The sequence below is a fragment of the Pristis pectinata genome, chromosome 10 (genome assembly GCF_009764475.1).
Source record: "Pristis pectinata isolate sPriPec2 chromosome 10, sPriPec2.1.pri, whole genome shotgun sequence".
NCBI classification, from domain to species: Eukaryota; Metazoa; Chordata; class Chondrichthyes; order Rhinopristiformes; family Pristidae; genus Pristis; species Pristis pectinata.
This window is the reverse complement of record NC_067414.1, coordinates 70562927-70582977: the sequence shown is the minus strand read 5'-3', so window position 1 is coordinate 70582977 and position 20051 is coordinate 70562927. Positions and strand designations below refer to the sequence as shown.

The 20051-nt window shown below is 43.1% G+C and overlaps 1 protein-coding gene across 1 annotated transcript in view; it reads left to right on the top strand.

The window, feature by feature from the left end:
* greb1 (growth regulating estrogen receptor binding 1) overlaps positions 1–20051 on the top strand; it is a 212903-nt gene that overhangs the window by 109600 nt on the left and 83252 nt on the right. The window contains 3 exon segments of the mRNA XM_052024566.1: positions 9680–9839; positions 12177–12305; positions 15147–15323. Coding sequence (XP_051880526.1) covers positions 9680–9839; positions 12177–12305; positions 15147–15323 — 466 coding nt within the window.

Here is a 20051-nt window from a genome sequence, read left to right as displayed (position 1 = left end):
TCTTAGTTAGAATTAGTTAATTAGTGCCGGTCTACAAGAAATTTGGCATGTCCCCTTTGACACCAACTTTTATCAATGCCTCATAGAAAGCATCCTATCTGGATGCATCGTGGCTTGGTATGGCAACTGCTACGCCCAGGACCGCAAGAAACTGCAGAGAGTTGTGGACACAGCCCAGCGCATCACAGAAACCAGCCTCCCCTCCATGGACTCTGTGTGTACCTCTTGCTGCCTTGATGAAACAGCCAGCATAATCAAAGACCCCACCCACGTGGGACATTCTCTCTTCTCCCCTCTCCCATCAGGCAGAAGATACAGGAGCCTGAAGGCACATACCACCAGGCTCAAGAACAGCTTCTATCCCACAGTGATAAAGACTATTGAACGATTCCCTTAAACAATGAGATGGACTCTTGACCTCACAATCTACCTTGTTATGACCTTGCACCTTATTGTCTGCCTGCAATGCACTTCCCTGTAGTTGTGACACTTTACTCTGTATTCTGTTGCTTTTTTTTTACCCTGTACTACCTCAATGCACTGTGTAATGAATTGATCTGTACAAACGGTATGCAAGACAAATTTTTCACTGTACCTCGGTACAAGTGACAATAATGAACCAATACCAATACAAATACCTATACTAGAGATTCAAAACACGCCGGACCACGGGAGTTGCCGGGCCACAAACTGCTGGATTCAAGTTTCAACTAGCAAACTAGCACAAATACAACAATCAGTTAATCAGTTTATGATGATGACCAAGATGTAGATATTGTTCAGAACTACTTGCTAATTATTTGAAATGATGGCAGTGTATCATTTGCACCCATCAGACAGAAAAAATGGATTCTCCTTTTCAGTAATCATCCAAGAAACAGCACCCTGATCTTTCAGGATTAATCTGTACTTGGAAAGGCTGGGGTTGATCAGGGAGATCCTATCTGACTAATTTGATGGAATTCTTTTTGAAGAAGTAACAAAATATATTGATGAGGACACTGTGGTTAATATAGTTTACATGGACTTCATTAAAGCCTGGGACAAGATCCCACAGTGGTCCAAAAGGTCAGAGCCTATGGGATTTTTGGCACTTTAGATTCCAAGTGGGTCATAGGAGATTGAGCGTGATATTGAAGAGTTGCCTATGTGATTTGAAGCCTCTGGTTAAGAGTGCATCAGAGGGATTGGTGTAGGAGTTATGATTAAAGTGTACAGATGACCCAAAAATTAGGGCTGTTGTTGGCAATGAAGAGGATAGTCTTGGGTTACAGAACAATATTAACTAGCTGGTAAGTTGGGTGGAGCAATGGCAGATGGAATTTAGACCTAATAAATACAAGATAACTGATAAATGCATTCGGGCGGGGGGGAGGGAGGAGGTATAAGGGTAGGACGTACACCATAAATGGTAGGACCCAAGGGAGTATTAGGGAGCAGAGGGATTCTGGTGTGCAAGTCCAATGATTTCTGAAGGTGCCAGCAAAGGTGGTTGATGGAGGAATACAGGATTCTGATCTTCATTAGCCAAGATATAGAATACAAGGGCATGGAGGTCATAGTACATCCTTATAAAACTTTGTTTAAGCCACATCTGGAGTTCTGTGTGCAGTTCTGTGTCACTGTGTCAGACAAAGGATGTGATTGCATTGGAGTGGGTGCAGAGGAAATTCGCCGGGATGTTGCTTGGAATGGAGCTTTTCAGCTATGAGAAGAGATGGGATAGGCCAGTTTTGTTTTTCTTCGAGTGGAGGAGGCTGAGAGGGCCCTCAAGGAGGTGTACAAAATAATGAGAGGCATAGATAGGGTGGAGAGTGAATTTTATATTTCTGTAAGTGGAGATGTCTAAAACCAGATTGCACAAGTTTAAGGTGATAAGTAAAAGGTTTAGAGGGGATCTAAGGAATATTTTTTCTCACCCGAAAGGTGGTTGCAATCTGGATCACACCATCTGAGAAAGTGGTGGAGACAGCTACTGTCTCACAACATTTGAGTAGTAATGAGCACTTGAATTGCCAAAGCATAGTAGGCTATGGACCAATTGCTGGTAAATAGGATTGATACGGATACGTACTTGATGGTTCGCATGGACATGGTCGGCTTAAGGGCCTTTTTCTACAACTCTATAATTAATGCAGCTCTTGCTTAGCACTTCACTGGAATGTCAGCTTAGATTTGCGTACCCCAATCTCTGTAAAATTAAAGAAGGATAAACAGAAGCCTAAATTTTGTGGCAAAAATAATGATGAGCATATCTGTAGACAGTGTTGTGAAAGTGGAAATAAAATAGGAAGTCTGACAACTGCAAAGTAGGACAAGTGGGAGAAATTTGTGTTCCAGAAATTTGCCATTGAGAGATTCGGCATTGAATAGGGCAAAGCTGTTGTACTCGTCTGATAGATGCCCCGTTTAAGCAACAAAATGTTAGGCCTTGTCCGCTCCAGTGAAGATGATTTTCTTAACGGTTTGTTATGTCTTTATTACAGCCTAAATCCTCTCTGATATTGAAAAATATTTCTAACTATTATGGGATCTCATTGCTCAAGATTTCAATGATTCCCTCTGTCTGTCTGTCTCTCTGTCTTGTCTTTTTTCCTTCAATTTTGCTTTCCTTGACTGATTTGGCATGAATATCCTTTTCTGTTGAGGGGAGTGAAAGTTTGGAATGAGGAGTTGAAACTGTGTTTCCTTTGTTTCTCCAGACTCTGCAGTTTTGTCCTTTGTACTTTTCTAGTACTCCTTGTTGAAAACATGCCTTAAATCCTGCCCTGACAAAGCTTTTGGTCACCTGTTTTAAAATCTCATTCTTTGACTTGTGTTAATGTTTGTATGATAATGTTCCCATGAAGTAAGTAGAGACATTTTACTGTGGTAACAGTATTACAAAGTTAAAATTATTGCCTGATTTTGTTTTTATTATTATGGAGAGGAGATTGTACCCAAGGAGTACTTTCAGGTACCTTGGTGGCCAGCTGAATAATGACACTAACATAACCTGAGCAATAGCAACCTGTGGGTGATTATCAGCACCCTCTGTAGACAACATTAAACTTCAGTGAGGTTTGCCATTTCCGTGTGTATTTTTGCCAACTTTCCTTTTGCAAATTCATTTCAGCTCAGAATGATCTTGGAAGACGTTAACCAACAGAGCCAAATTTGTAAGGAAACAGCATGACAAATTAACACTATCATCCACAATTTTTGTTTGGAAGTGAAAACTGAAAGACCTATGAGCAACTTTTAGTAGGGTTGAGAAAAATGAGCTGGTGAGAAAGCAGGTACTCTGATTAGAAATAAGTGGACTAAATGAACTGCATAGTAGAAGGCTTGTGTGATTAAAATGCATTCCATAAGATGCTGGAAAGGCATCAAAAGCACTATACAGGATGCTAAAAGTGCTAAAACTAGGATATAAATGATTCTTTTCCCAGCTTTCAATGTCTTTTTGCTGTTTGCTGTTGGACTCATTAGAACTGACAATGAACAATTTGTATAGTCCTGGATTTGCCCCAATATATTTTATCTCCTTGGATCCAAAGCTTTTCAGAACTGAGAACAATATATTTCCAACTGCTAGGAGCTGGTCAGATCATTAATCTAACTTTACATAGTACACATCTTTCACCAGTTGCATTCTGCAGATAATACTCATGGTCTCAAAAGGATCATGCTGATAGTTCACCTTAAGCAGTAATAATTAATTTCAATTTGTAAAATACTTGTTCAGCATTATTTTGTAAAAGTGATTTGTTTTGGGCATAATGTTAGCATGGACTCCTGAAGTGATTGCTCGGTAGGGGAGGAGATTGCATTAAGATTATGGCCTATTGGTTGTGTACTTTTGTTTTTACCATCATTTCTTGAGTTATGTGATCCTTATATTTTGAATTATCTTTTTTTTTAACAATTAAAAGAAAACTTTTTGTTGTAAGATTTGGAGACAGCATAGGATCTAAGAAATTATAGGATGATTTGATATGAGGTTTCTAGTCATGGAAATGTGTGGATACTAGATTTAATGTGAGAGATTGAGGACTGAGTGTTTTTTTAATATATATCAATTGTGAGTCTGGAATGCACCATTGGAGTAATTGAAGCACATAATTATGATAGCATTCAAGATCAAGTGGGATATGTGGCTAAAGAAAGGGAAATCTGGGGTGGGAACTGGAATTCTTACCAGCTGAGTACCAAGATGGATGGTTGGATTTTCATGTTTAGATTTCCATATTCTTTTATGGTTCATGATTACAATTGGGTACTGTGGCAAAGTGATTCTTTTATATATGCAAACTTCTTTCCAGGGGCTTAAGTGTTGTGAGAAACAATTCTGTTTCTTTATCAGTTAACTGTCAGTTATGAAAGGATCAGCTAATGAGTTAATGGAATTTACTTCAGTTGTCATGATTGTTTAGAAGATGCTGTAACAGATTAAGACTTTGCATTTTTGATTTATTCTAGTTAAATATCAGCACATTTTATAGAAAAAGTGTATGTACAGCATTTGCAGCTTGTACAAATATTGGTGTGACTCTGACAGCCGAGTCTGGCACCACACCCAATCTGAGTGACTGTAGATCACCTGAAATTGGTTCTCATGCTTCATTCAGGCTAGAGTTTGAGGAAACACTTCAACTTTTGGTGCCACATGACACTTACCAGTAGTTCGTTGCTGTAGGGGAGGATTCTGAGCAAGGTAGAGCTGACACTGCCATGCTTATCAGTAATTCTTTAGGAAGGTTCTTCAGCAAGACTTTAACATATCAAAGACCCTAATCAGCCTTTTAGGCAATTGTCCAGAAAGTCTTGCTGAAGAACCTTCCTAAAGAATTACTGATAAGCATGGCATAGTCCTGACACAACTGATCAAAGCCACCAATGGCATCCACACAATTGTGAGAGAGATCGTCTGCCCCTCTGTGTCTTTCTAGATGTGTCTGCATCCTTTTGCCATGGCTGAGTACACCATCTTATCCAACACCTCACCACTGTTAACTCGCTGAAGGAGCTATACCAGTACTCTGCCATTGTTATCCATCCAGTCATGGCCAGCAAGTCATCAGCAATGTCTTCTCTTCCTATACATGCAATGTTATCCTTGGAGTGCCAATTAACTATCCTCAGCTCTTTCCTTCATGTGCTTGACAATGTCATCTGAAAATGTTGTTGGTTCTTAGAGGTGCACTGAAGACATCTTGTTTTAACTTACTATTACTTTGCTTGCCTCTGTCACTTTCATTGCCTCTAAATTATCAGGCTTTTTTTCTGACATTATGCATTGGGTGAACAGAGATGTGGTCCATTTACGTTGTTGTCTTCAGCCCCATGACAAATTCCATTTGCTAGTCACTGATGCTGTCTCTTGCCAGGCATCTGTCTGAACTGAACCATTCTGTATCCAACCTTGCTCTCATTTATGATCTTGAGGTGAGCTTTGGACCTCATTGTGCCACCTTCAGGATCACCTTTTCCCACCTCAGGATCGCAGAAAGGTTACAGCACACCAGAATGCCACTTGGTCTTTTGTGCTGGCCAGTGCAAGAGAAATCCAGCTAGTCTCACGCCATTGTCCCTTCCCATAGCTTGAAACTTTGGTTTTCTTTCCAGTGCTAAACCAGCTATCTCTCTTCATCCCCACCTCCTCTGACTACTTGTTTACTGTTCACATGCCTTTTGAAAGTTTTTTGGATTCCCTTTTGTATTTAATCAATCCTTTCATACACTACTTTTGCCTCTAATTAGTAGCTGGTAAATGGTTTATTTTTGTCACGTACTGGGATACAGTGAAAAGCTTTTGTTTGCATGCCATCCACACAAATCATTCCATAATTAAGTACATTGAGGTTGTACAAAAGGAGGGGAAAAAGAGTGTAGAATGTAGTGTTGCAGTTACAGAGAAAGTGCAGTACAGGTAGACAAAGTGTAAGAGCCATGTCGAGGTAGACTGAGAGATAAGAGTTTATCTTTATTATATAAGAGGTCCCTTCGAGAGTCTAATAACAGCGAGATAGAAGCTGTCCTTGAGTAGTTGCTTTTTCCTCTCCTTTTCCTCTTCAACCTATCACAGTAATACACCTATTATTTCATGCTTTGTTTTTATTTTGTTCAATTCTTGGGCCATCCAGGGAGTTCTGTCTTTAATTGCCTTACATTCCCATAGGAGAAGAAAGTATCCTGTACTAAATGGTTGCTTCCTTAAAAGATCTTCTATTTCCAGTTACATTTTTGCCTGCCAGACTTGTTCTCATTCCATTGAAATGGACCCTTTTCTAATTGGAGATACGAGACTGCAGATGTTGGAATCTGGAGCAACAAAAAATGGTGGAGAAGCTCAGCGGGTCAGCAGCATCTATGGACGAAATGGTCATTTGACCTAATGCCTCCTTCCTGTCAGCTCCCCTTTGTTTTACTTTTTCAGTCTGTATTGCAAAGTTGAAATTTCCCATTATTAATACTTTATGGCACTTGCACATTTTTGGGCATAAATTTCCTCTTAAGTATGCTTCCCACTGGTTGACATCCACAAAATAGTCCCAGTGACACAATCGAACCTCCATTGTTTCTCAGCTGTAACCTAGTAAATTCCATCCATGTCTCTCCAGCTTGGCAATATTTCCTGTAACACTGCCATCAACTTTCATCATTTTGCTGTTTCCCAATTCATTGAGTCTAGGAATGTTTGGAACCCAGTCCATTTGTCAGCCAGTTCTCCATTCTTGCCAAGTAGTATAAATCGATATGACTGGTGACAACTGAAGCTCTCCAACTCAGTTTAATGCATTTGTGCATTAACATACATGGATACATGAATATGGACATTTCTATATTCTCTCTTATTTTGGTAAAATACTTGTGCTGAACTTTTTTTTAACTCTCTTCCCCCTCTCCCTTCTCCCCAGTACTGGACAAACACAGGAGAATGTCTCTTTGGAGAAGTTCTGTAGAAACCCTTTGAACTCAAAAGTACACTTAGGTTTTATACTCTTTAAGCACAAACGTAACAGCAAGTGAACAAGTACAGTTTCAATAGTCACAATTACAGTTTACTTCAACATTCTGGGTACAAATATGTGGCTCTGTAGAATTACATATTTACAGTGGGAGCACTTCTCAACAGACGAGTGTAGCTCTGCATATTCAAACCTTTGGAAATCCACACACCCAGAACAGCTGCATGAATACATGCCATTGTCTGCAGAGAACCATCTTTCAATGAAGTGGTAAAAGGCAGCTATCTTTGTCATTGACTGAAGACTGGTTCTTATTTGTATTAACTAGCTGTCCATAACCCCTGAAAGATGTCCCAGTCCGAACAATCTCTAACACTCTGCACCCCCTCAACTTCATAACATAACATTGGTCATCCCTAGCCAGGTTTTAACTTATCTCTGCTGGAACTCTTATTTGTGTCTTTGCTGTCTCTGGACTTGACTTTCTCAATGCAGTCCTCATTCTCCTCTTCATATACTTGAAGTCATTCAAACCTCTGCTACTCCTGTCCAAATTCAACCAAGTTCCATTCAGCATCACGCCTCTGCTTGCTAACCTGGCTCCCAGTTGAGCAATAACTGAGATTTAAAATTATCATTTTTGTTTTCCAATTCCACCTGGGTTTTGCCTTTCCTCTTTTATATTCTCCTTCAGCCCTTTGCCCACCAGAAATTGAGACTCTACTCGTATGGTCTGGTGAGCATCTCCAAATTTAATCGCTGCCCCTACTAATGACTGTGCCTTGGAATTCGTTCAAGAAATGCCTGTCGCTACCTCACTTCTCTAAAACATTACTTAAAAAAACAAGTTTTTACTCATCTGTTCTTGTATTTCCTTTTTGGCTATGTAGCAGATTTCTGTGAATTGATAAATGTCTGACTTCATTAAAGGCAGTACGTGCTGAGAAAGATGCAAGTGTAATCCTTGTTGAAGGGTAGCACATGCTGAATGGCTGCGCAACCAGCTGTTGGGTTACAGGGGAAAAAGAGTTCAACTTCAGGGTTGCAAAATGCGGGTCTGGGGCGGGGGGGGGGGGTGGGGGGGGGGCGGTTCCCATTGGGACAGTTTTGCCATGTTACATAACTGGAACTTGTTGCCACTTGAGGTTCATTTTCTTGATACGTGCTTTATCTTTCTGTTGTTTGTATGTTTTTAATATGCCTGTCATTTTTTTTTGCTTTATTTTGGGCTATTTTTATTTCATTTAATATTGTGTATCCATTTTCCTCTGTTGTCTCATTCTATCTCCCTATTTCTATTGTATGGCATTGAAAGTTGGTACTGTTGCAGGCAATAAGCATTGTGATTTAGGTCACATTGCTGCCAATGTCCTGATAACTTCCTGTGCTGCTGTGTTTTCTGGGTGTCACACCACTGCCAGGATTGAAGCCTTGATTCAGTTTTCTGGCATGCATCATGAACTCCAAGTTCACATTTGTCACTTGTTTGTAACAAATTCACCTCTTAAGGCAAATGTTGTACATTATTAGCATTATATCAGAAAAGGAAAGTTACTTTAGTGGGACAGGGGAGCAATAATTTGAAATAAAAATTTCTTATTTACGTCATTTAATAAGTATGAGATTTGGGATTCTCTTTTTCATTTCTGACCCTCATCGTGATTGAGTTGAATTATTTATTGGATTGCACTCTTTCTATTTCTATCCATTTAATGTATGATAAGACATCATAATAGGTTTAAAATTGTGGGAGGTATTGAGTGTTTCTTCTTGTTGAGCCTGAATTCATATTGCAGAAAAAATGTCAGTATGAAATGTCAAAAATAATTTACTGTTTTGTTTTATCCACTCCTAGGAGGAGAACATTATAATCCTGATATCTGGATATATAATGATATATAATTTATATATCCTGATATAACCTGATATGTAATATCAGGCTGTTTCTGATGAAAATTGGGGTTATGACAGGGCAATAGAAAAACAGTCACCTAGGAAGAATAAGGACTTATAACATCTGCAAATATTGAATTACATCATTCATTAAAGCTGTTATTTTGTTTGCAGCTTTTTTGTGATGCAGATAAGTACGTTGTTATTAGTCAAAACTGTGTGTAACGTTGATATTAGTTAATACAATTGACACACCAATTTCTGTTGTATTCTTTGGCTTTATTAAATTGCAGCTACAGACCAGCTTGTTCCATCATGCTCTAACCATTTTTCCCAAATGTTTCCATATTGGCTCCTTCAGATTATGTGAAACTAAATGACTCGTCTTAGAATAGCAAATGTAAAGCTTGCAGACCTAGTCTAGACTAATTCATGTAAGAAAACAAAGTGCCCTATCGTTCACAGGTATTTATATTTGAACGGTCTTGCTGACTTTTACATAGGAGAATTAGAAGGGGTTTATTGCTTTTTTTAAATGCATGTACTTACTACTGCATGCCTCATTAACCTATAACATTAGATGTCAATAACTTCCATAAAAAGGGAGTCACACTTGGCTGTCCCTCTGCCCTGGGCTGTTGAGAGCAGGGTTTCCTGTAATTTACCAGCAGGGTGCTTTTGCTGTGCTGCTCCACTTGACTAAACATGTTTAAGAAAATTCAGAGCGTGAACATAATTCCTCTTGGAATAGCTCGATCTAGTTTCTGATTCTCTGTGTTCAATTCTTCATGTTGTCAGCCTATTCTGAAATTTGAGGCATTTGTGTTTCTATAAAGATGGGAAATTCATATGCTGGGCAACTGAAGACAACCCGTTTTGAAGAAGTTCTGCACAATTCTATTGAAGCTTCTCTTCGTTCAAACACCTTGGTCCCCAGGCCTGTGTTTTCCCAGTTATATCTCGAGGCTGAACACCAATTAGTCTCTAATTTTGAAGGTAAGAGCAAAGATGCATTTTTTTTAAAAAAAAGCTTGACTTTGTACTAGTTTTCATGCTTGAATTTGGTGCACGTTTCATTTCAAAAAAAGCAGAAAAGGTTTTTATTTTCAGGAAAATAACACAAACTGTTGGCTTGTATCAACATTACATCTCTCTGCATTGTTAAAGGTTATTTTTAACTGTGCAGTGCCTTTACCAACAGCTCCATTTTCTAAAGAGTTGGTTTTCATTGCAGTTATACTAATCTAACAATCATTGATCATTAGTTCTGGAAAGCTGACAAATATCCTATGAAAATTTTTTAAAACTCGTTGTTTGGACTGTCTGTATCAAAGGTTATATAAGATTGCTTCTGTTTATGCTCGAAAGTTGAGAAATCTGCCTGTTTTACAAGTGCCCACTGTAGGGTGCAGGAATATGCACCAACTGTATTGGCAGTGGCTCTGCTCTTAGTGTCCAGGATCCATCCTGTAAGCACTGTTAAGACTTTTACATATGCAAAAGGGGATGGGGATGTAGCATCTGTTTGAGAGACACTGTGCAAAATTCTGCTACCCTGAATAATCAGCTGTGTTGATGCTAACCAGGCTTGCATGGGGCCTAAGCAGCAGTCCTTAAAGGGACAGCTGAAGGCTATCACCAAAAAGACTCAGCAGTAGTCCTAGAACAGACCTCTCCCCACACCCTACCACTCACCTTCCTCCTGTTGGTCCCCTCCCCCTTCTTGAGGGCCACTCTTGGCAGGTAACTGGCCCCAACATGTAATTGGGCAACGAAAGGTAGTTCACCAATGGATATTACAGTTCACTGGCAGGAGGCTGATGTATTCTGAATGGCACTTTCAGGTGGCCTCCAGCACCCCGGCTCCATCAAGGATAAGCAAAGGCCAGATTAATTTACTTGTCGAGTGTAAGAAATGATTTAAAAGATCTTGCAGTTGATATTGAAGTAGATTGTGTTGCTGACTGATAGGAGGAAAACTTTTAGGCTGTAGGAAGATGTAGGTGGTTGAGTCTATTTGATGGAAAACTGACAAATGGAATTTAATCCAGAAAATTGTGAATTAACACATTTGTAAGGCGCAAAAAGATAAGGGAATATACAATAAATGCCAGGATGTTGAGTGGAATAAAGGAACAAAGATCTTGGACTGTATGTCCACAGATGCTGAGTGTTTCATTTTCCAGATTTCCAGTACCTGCTGTTTTTTATTTTCAATTAGCATTTTTAGATAACTAATGTTGATTTGGGTGACATGCATTAAAGTGTTCGTGATTTGAAAGCAGCACTTTGAATAATATATTCAATTGATGAGCTGACCAAGATGATAGGTGGTAAAGCTGCGTTTGTAGAGCCCCCTCTGTTAACCTGGAGTACTGCAGCTGTAGCCTGCCACAGGTCTACAGCCCTTGGATTGTCTTCACATTATTACCTGAACCATTTGAATAGTCGAGAGATAGCTTGGAGCTGCCATGCTCCTCTAATCTGCGCTGTTGGGATGTTCTGGCCAATTGAAGTGTGAATTTACAGGGGGCAAACTACAATTAAAAGCTGTTGGCCACTTTCAGGCCACCTTGCCTCTGAGAGGATAAACCACCTGTATTCAAGGGTAGTTCTGGGCCCAGGCCATCGTTATAGAGTCATAGAAAGATATAGCATGGAAACAGGCCTTTGGCCCACCAAGTTCGTGCTGACCATCAACTATCCATTTACACCTATCCTACATTAATCCCGCTTTATTCTTGCCACTTTGTCATCAACTCTTTCCCACTGCCCCCCCCCCCCCCAGATTCTACTACTCATCTACTCACTGGAGGTAAATTATAGTGGCCAATTAACCTACCAATCCACATGTCTTTGGGATGTGGGAGGAAACGAGTGTGTATATGAAACCCATGCTGTCGCAGGGAGCATTTGCAAATTCCACACAGCACCAGAATTCAGGACTGAAGCTGGGTCTCTGGCGCTGTGGGGCAGCAGCTCTACTCTTTGTTTCCTTAATTGTATTAAATTTTTCTGACTAATCCCTGAAGTAGACAGGCTCCAGGAATATTCCTTCTTGTCTCATTAGTACAGATGCATTTAGTCTTAGGCAGGCAAAGATCAAAGCTTGCATGTTGGGTATGCTCATGAGAATTCGCCTGTCCATTAAAGTTGGGTTGTAGTTTCTGGCACCTTCAAATACACAAGCAGGCTGGAACATCAATCCCACTTTCAATGGTCCATTTTTAAAGAGCTCTAACCTCTGTGTAAAATGGGTATTTACATTCTGTGGGTTGTAATAGTTTCAATAATTTGTGAACCCTTTTACACCTGGACTTGCATATAATACAGCTTGCAAAAGATCAGGCAACGAAGAGGAGGAGGAGGAAGAGGAGGAAGAGGATGATGGCTCGGAGTCCAGTAGCCCTCTCGTTCATTATCAAATGAAGGCTCCCCCAGAAGGATGTTGTACCACTGATGGTAAGGTGATAAACCTTGCATCTAAAGAATGTTGATTTTCAATCAAAGTTAACATCATTAAGAATGACCCGCCTTAAACTTAAAATGTTCATGTATAACTAAACTCTGTGCTCCATCAATTCCTGAGTTGGGAATTAAGACAGTAGTTGTGAACAGACGGTGACAAAATCTATTAGAGAATAAGCATCACAACATTTTTTCCTCTTCAGTTGTGTAAATACAGGGCATCAACTCACTACATTTTTCATGCCTAATCACAGAGTGCCATCTGCGCTATTGTCTCACAAATCTTGATTAACCTTCCTTTGTATCTTATTGTTTGCTTTTGTTTGTGCTGATGGAAGAGTGCTGCACCAGTTCCAAGTTTTAACGCTGTTTTTGAGGTGCTGTGTGCTATTTTAGATGACTGCACTATGTTACTAAAATATTCATGTTTGTGTTGGTCCTGATTCCATTGGCCTTCTATAGGTTTGCATATTATTTCTGTAAGGGATGAGATGGCTGACTGATGAGGGAGAATTGAGAATCTCTGTTGGATTTTTCAGTGTTTACTCCCCTTCCAGTGAAGTTTTGTGACTCCTGCATCTCGTGGATGAGCAATGAGACCCAATGCAATCAGTGACTTTCCTGGTCTTGTCATTTGGGTGAACCTTTGGACAATACTATCTAGGAAAAACTTCAGTTAGTTCCCTTTTTTCATTCCTGCTGTTTCACCTTGTCATCATATGTGTTTTCATCTTGGATGAACATTTGGACGTTTGCACCTTCAACCTATATATTTAATGAAGGATGAGTAAAATAATTTGTCGTTATAGGCTGACCCTTGACAAATAATTTGTGTATGTGTGGTACATTTCTTTAAAAAAAATTGTGCATACCAAGGTACTTTTTATTCATGTTTTTATTGTTGAAACTATTGCCCTGCATAACGGGACATAAGTAGGTGAACAATTAAAATGAGCTGCTTACCCACTGTCATTTCTTTGTATAATTTACTTGTTGCAACAAGTCCTTAAACAAAACATGCGGACTCACTGTGCACTTTGTCTAACATTCCTTTTCCGTGTGGAAGTATCTTTCGGTATGTATATTGTATAATGATACAAGCATGATTCTATCCCAGAAAGCTTGTGAGTGGAACAGTAGCATGGATTTTCTATATATCCCTAATAGGGAGGGACATCTACCTGTCCACAGATGGCTGCATCTTTCTTTGGCAAGTCTTTAGCTCGTTTACACTTATTTACACATTTGATGTGGATTCAGAGTGTAAATTGCTGGCAGCTTCTGTAATGCTTGTGAGAGGGCCCAAGTAACTTGATAAGAATTAAAGTTGTCTCTTTGGTCTCTGCAAACTATTGCCCACGCTATGGCAGCAAGCAAAAAAATTGTGTGCTTTGTGCAGCCGTTTAGTCTCGATGGTTTGAAATAGGACACAGTGTATCCTTTTAAAGCAGCATCACCACTCATGTCCAATCACAGTGGAAAGCGCACTGCAGAAAGTTTTTCTCTGCTTTGTATCTTATTAAAGTCGCCATGCATGGATATATGGAAATAGGAAGATTTATAGGCAAGTGCAATCAGAAGAGCATAGTAAGCTGGAGACCTGGCAAAGAGTGTAACCAAACAATCCTTGCTCCAGATCTTTCAAGACATCTGTGGGTAAAACATTTTCCCTCTCCACACTCTATCCTAATGCAGGGTTTCAATCCGAAACAATGAATCATTCTCTTCTCCCCACAGATGCTGCACGATCCACTGAGTTCCTCCCAGCAGTTTGTTTTTGGTCAGTCAGTGTGGTAATAGTTGCTTGGCCAGAAACCAACATCTAATGCTATTCGAAATGTTCAGTTTGAGGCCAACGATTCCAAAGACACAGGATCAGTTTATTTTGTACCACAATTTTCCAGTTTCAGACTCTGATGTTATATGGCCGATGAGTTGCTATAGCAACAGCATTTGGCTTGCATTGTCCAGGTGCAGGAAAGGTTAAGAATCTGAACAGGGTAAATGCAATGATACAAACTTGCATTCGTTTGCTTCATTTTCAACCCCAGGACGTCCAACGCACTTCACACTCAATGAAGCAGACTGCTTGAGTCCAGCTGAAGGGGCTTGACCTGAAACGTCAACTGTCTATTTCCTTTCATAGGTGCTGCCTGACCTGCTGAGTTCCTCCAGCACTTTTTGCGGTACTTGAAATGCAGTTACTGTTATAATGTTGGAAACACTGGCCAGTATGCGCAAAGCAAGCTCCTCCAAGAAGTAATGTGATAAAGAGTAGATAATCTTGTATGTTAGTGCCATTGATTAGTAAGTATTGACAAGGAAATTGGGAATAACTTGACCTGGTAGAAAAACTGTGGCCTCAGATTATCATCCGAAGATGCGGCACACCCCTCAGTATTGCATCAGAGCATCAGCTTTATTTTTTGTCTCATGGGACTTGACACAAAAACGTTCAGACTGTTGAGGGGAGAGCACTATAACTGAGCCATCTCTGATTGGCTAGGTTTAATTGTATAAAAATAAAATCATTTTTCTTGCTGGCAACACAGTACTAGATACAAGATGAAATGTATAGCATAGTTTTAGTCAAGGTATATATACTACCTTTTCTGTCTTTAGGTTTGTCTTCATGGATTACTCAAAGATTAACTTGAACTTTCAAACAAGTGCAAATTTCCTGAGAAATATTCTAACCAAGTAGCCAAGTAAGTTTATAAATGTGAAAATTGAGGAACTTGCTTTCTGCTGTTTGCAGATGAACCTGTTCTTTCTCCCTTGCCTTAAAGAAATCAATCTATTTTAGTCTGATTTTTTTTTTATTACTTTTTTTAGGCTTCTGTCAGGCAGGAAAGGACTTGCGACTAGTTTCTATATCAAATGAGCAGATTGAGCTGCCATCAGGATTCTTGCTAGTTGGTGCCAAGTCTCCTAACCTTCCTGAGCACCTTTTAGTCTGTGCTGTGGATAAGAGATTTTTACCAGATGACAATGGTCGAAATGCTCTGTTGGGTAAGATTATCTTTTTTATCGTAACAGTCTATTACTTGTCTTCGTAGGAATGGTGAGATATAAGGACCCTGTTTTTCTTGTGGAGTTGGAATCAATATACAATCCTCTTAGCTCATTAAATTTGGATGCAACATTGGTATTATTTTCGTAATTCATCAATTGAAATTCCATGGAACAAAAATTGCAAATTGAAGAGCTAAAAATGCAGCTTTCACCTCTATAACTTGTGCACTGTGGGGGAAATTGAAATAAATCATTTTGTTGAAACTAGACAATCTCTAAATCTATTGAATAAAATGTGCATTTGGCAAAATGATTTGTTCTGAACAGTTGGTTTAGTTGAGGTAGTAACAAATTACATAATTTGAAGCATTGATTAACCTATAGAAATTGGTTAGATTTGAACCAACTGCATAAGTAGTCTTTTAAATGCAGAAGGAGTAAAGCATGCAAATACTTAGCGGTAATATTATTCGGATGGAAACAATTGGTTTGCATAATCCATTTTTACAGTGATCTACATAAGAAAGCAACAATTGTGAAAATTTATTTTTATGTTTACATATTTAGCTGAAGCTCCTGAAAGAGAGAGCTTTCCTGCCACATGTCTTTCCATGTGACAGTGTTCTGATATAAAACTATCCAAGGAAGGCAACTTTAACCCTGTGTGTGGAACATAGAACAATTACAGCACAATTCAGGCCCTTTGGCCCACAAAGCTGTGCCGAACATGTCCCTACCCTAGAAATTACTAGGCTTACCCATAGCCCTCTGTTTTACTCAGCTCCATGTACCTATCTAACAGTCTTCTGAGAGACCCTATCGTATCAGCCTCCACCACCATTTCCGGCAGCCCATTCCACGCACCCACCACTCTCTGAGTAAAATACTTACCCCTGACATCTCCTCTACATCTACTCCCCAGCACCTTAAACCTATGTCCTCTTGTGGCCACCAATTCAGCCCTGGGGAAAAGCCTCTGACTATCTACCCTATCAATACCTCTCATCATCTTATATACCTCAATCAGGTCCCCCCTCATCCTCCGTCTCTCCAAGGAGAAAAGGCTGAGTTCCCTCAACCTGCTTTCATAAGGCATGCTCCACATTCCAGGCAGCATCCTTGTAAATCTCCTCTGCACCCTCTCTATGGCTTCCACATCTTTCCTGTAGTGAGGTGACCAGAACTGAGCACAATACTCCAAGTGGGGTCTGACCAGGGACCTATATAGCTGCAACAATACCTCACGGCTCCTAAATTCAATTCTCTGATTGATGAAGGTGTAGCGACTCATCGAACCGGCTCCTGACATCGCGACATCGTCGGAGGCCTCGATCCAAGATGGCGCGGGGCCCTCCTCCTTCCCCAGTGTTGGGCTGGGAAAGCCCGCGCACGGGAACGTCACGTGACCCGTGAGTGACATCAGCGCGGGAACTGTAGCGCAGGAAGTTTTTGGCTATTAAAGGCGCACTGCGCCCCAGGTCGGCATTCGACCTCGGGTTTCGAAACCAGCGACTCTGTGTCTTCATTTCGTGGTGTGTAGCTAGCCGCTACATTGGTGACCCTGATGGGCCCAAACGTTTTTGGACCCATGATGTCTGCACAGCAAGAGGTACAGGCAGTAACCCTTAAACTGCCCACCTTCTGGACCCTCTGGCCCAGTGTCTGGTTCGACCAGGCCGAAGCCCAGTTCCAGGTTCGCCAGATCACCAGGGACGACACCAAGTACTATTACGTGGTGGGCGCCCTTGACCAAGACACCGCCGCCCAGGTCGAGGATTTCATCCAGGCACCCCGGAGGAGGAGAAGTACGATAAGTTCAAGACCCTCCTTCTTGAGACTTTCGGCCTTTCCCGACGCGAACAAGCCTCCCACCTACTCCACCGCGGTGGGTTGGGCGACAGACCCCCCCCCCTCCGCGCTCATGAATGAGATGTTGGCCCTGGCAGACGGTCATAAACCCTGCCTGCTGTTTGAGCAGATCTTCCTGGAGCAGTTACCCGATGACATGCACCTGCTCCTGGCGGATGCCGATTTCAGCGAACCCCGGAAGGTGGCGGCCCGGGCGGATGTGTTTTGGCGGGCGATAAAGGAGAGCGGGGCGTCTGTCAAGTGCGTTGCCATGCCATGTACCCAGCGGCCCAGCAGGCCGGCCACCATGCAGGTTTCCGGGAAACGCCAGAGCCAGCCGCCGCTGATGGCTACAGCGGCTGGCCACCCGGATAGCCTCTTGCATGTGTGGGACAGGCATTCTAGACGTCGGTTCCTAGTGGACACCAGAGCCGAAGTCAGTGTCGTGCCTCCCAACGGCCGCGAGACTCGCAACTGCACACCAGGATGAACCTCCAAGTAAAGTTGCAGGTGCCGAACTGGAGGTGTACCAACCAGGTGCCAAAGGCCAACGGCACCGCCATTTGGACCTTTGGCACCCGGTTGGTACACCTCCAGTTCGGCACCTGCAACTTTACTTGGAGGTTCATCCTGGCCGCCGTCGCGCAACCACTCCTTGGGGCAGACTTCCTTCGTGCCAACAGTCTGCTGGTTGACCTGTGGGGTAAGTGTTTGGTACATGCCAGGACCTTCCAAACATTCTTGTTGGGTGAGGCCAAGCTGCCAGCCCCACACCTCGACTCTGTCACCACGTCGACCAACGAGTTTGCCAGGGTCCTGGCAGAGTTCCCGTCCGTACTAACGCCCCAGTTCTCCACTACCTTGCCCAAGCACGACATCCAGCATCACATCCCCACCCAGGGCCCTCCCCTCCACGCCCGCGCCCAGCGGCTACCCCCAGACAAGCTCCGCCTCGCGAAGGAGGAATTCAAAAAAAATGGAGGAGCTGGGGATCATCTGCAGGTCGGACAGCCCATGGGCCTCTCCGCTACACATGGTCCCCAAGGCAGCCGGAGGCTGGCGGCCCTGTGGCGATTACCGACACCCCAACGACATTACTACCCCGGACCGGTACCCCGTGCCGCACATTCAGGACTTTGCTGCCAACCTACCTGGGCGGTCCATTTTTTCCAAGGTCGACCTCATCTGCGGGTATCACCAGATCCCGGTGCATCCAGACGACATTCCGAAGATGGTGCTGATCACACCTTTCGGCCTCTTTGAATTCGTCTGGATGCCCTTTGGTCTCGAGAATGCTGCTCAGTCCTTCCAACGACTCATGGACGCGGTCGGGCGCAATCTTGACTTCACCTTCATATACCTCGACGACATCTTGATCGCCAGCAACAGCTGCCAGGAACATTTCACGCACCTCCACCAATTCTTTTCTCGCCTGAGGGATTTCGGCCTGACTGTCAACCAGCCAAATGCCAATTCGGGCTGGAGACAATAGATTTCCTGGGTCATCGGATCGACAAACACGGCGCCACGCCCCTGCCTGCGAAGGTCGACGCCATCCGCCATTTCGCCAGACCCACCTCCATCAAGGGCCTGCAGGAATTCCTCGGTATGGTAAACTTTTATCACCGGTTCATACCATCCGCGGCCCGCATCATGCGCCCATTGTTTGCTCTCCTGTCGGGCGGAAGCAAGGACATTGTTTGGTCGGAAGAGGCTCACACCGTGTTTGTCGAAACCAAGCAGGCCTTGGCGGAAGTGGTCATGTTGGTGCATCCGTGCACAGACGTTCTGACTGCCCTCACAGTCGACACCTCCAGCACAGTGGTCGGAGGTGTGCTAGAACAGCTTATCGAAGGGCGTTGGCAACCGCTGGCGTTCTTCAGCAGGCACCTATGCCCACCAGAGCTCAAATATAGCGCCTTCGACCGCGAGCTGTTGGCGTTGTACCTGGCCATCAGACACTTCCGTTACTTCTTGGAGGGCAGGCCGTTTACAGCTTTCACCGACCACAAGCTGTTGACCTTCGCCTTCAACAAGGTCTCAGATCCCTGGTCAGCACGGCAACAGCGGCACTTGTCGTACGTCTCAGAGTTCGCCACTGACGTCCGAAATCTGTCGGGCCCACTGTCACGGCTCACCATCCAGGTTTTGTCCTGGGGGTGGATTTCGGTGCCTTAACGGAGACGCAGTGAATGGACATGGAGATGCCCAGCTATCGCACCGCAGTCTCGGGCCTGCAACTGCAACATCTTCTGGTAGGCCCCGGTGAGCGCACCCTGCTCTGCGATATCTGCACAGGTAGACCCCGCCCCCTCGTCCCAGCTGCCTGGCGCAGACGGCTGTTTGATGCCATCCACGGCCTTGCACACCCATCTATCCGGACTACTGTCTGGATGGTGTCAGACAAATTTGTCTGGCATGGCCTGCGTAAACAGGTTTCCAAATGGGCCCGGTCCTGCACTCACTGCCAGACCTCGAAAGTACAGCAGCACGTCAAGGCCCCCTTGCAGGATTTTTAGCCTACCTGCCGGAGGTTCGACCATATCCATGTCGACCTGGTCAAGCCCCTTCCAGTCTCTCGAGGAGCGCGGTACCTCCTCACGATTGTCGACCGTTTTACCCGCTGGCCTGAAGCCATTCCCCTCGCAGATACCTCCGCCCAGTCCTGCGCACGGGCCCTTTTGTCAACTAGGGTGGCCCATTTCGGTGTCCCGGCACATATCAGTTCAGACAGGGGAGCTCAATTCACCTCCGGCCTGTGGTCTGCCGTCGCTGATGTGTGGGGTTCCCGGATCCACCTCACCACCTCCTATCACCCTCAATCCAATGGCCTGGTGGAGAGGTTCCATCGCCACCTGAAGTCAGCACTCATGGCCC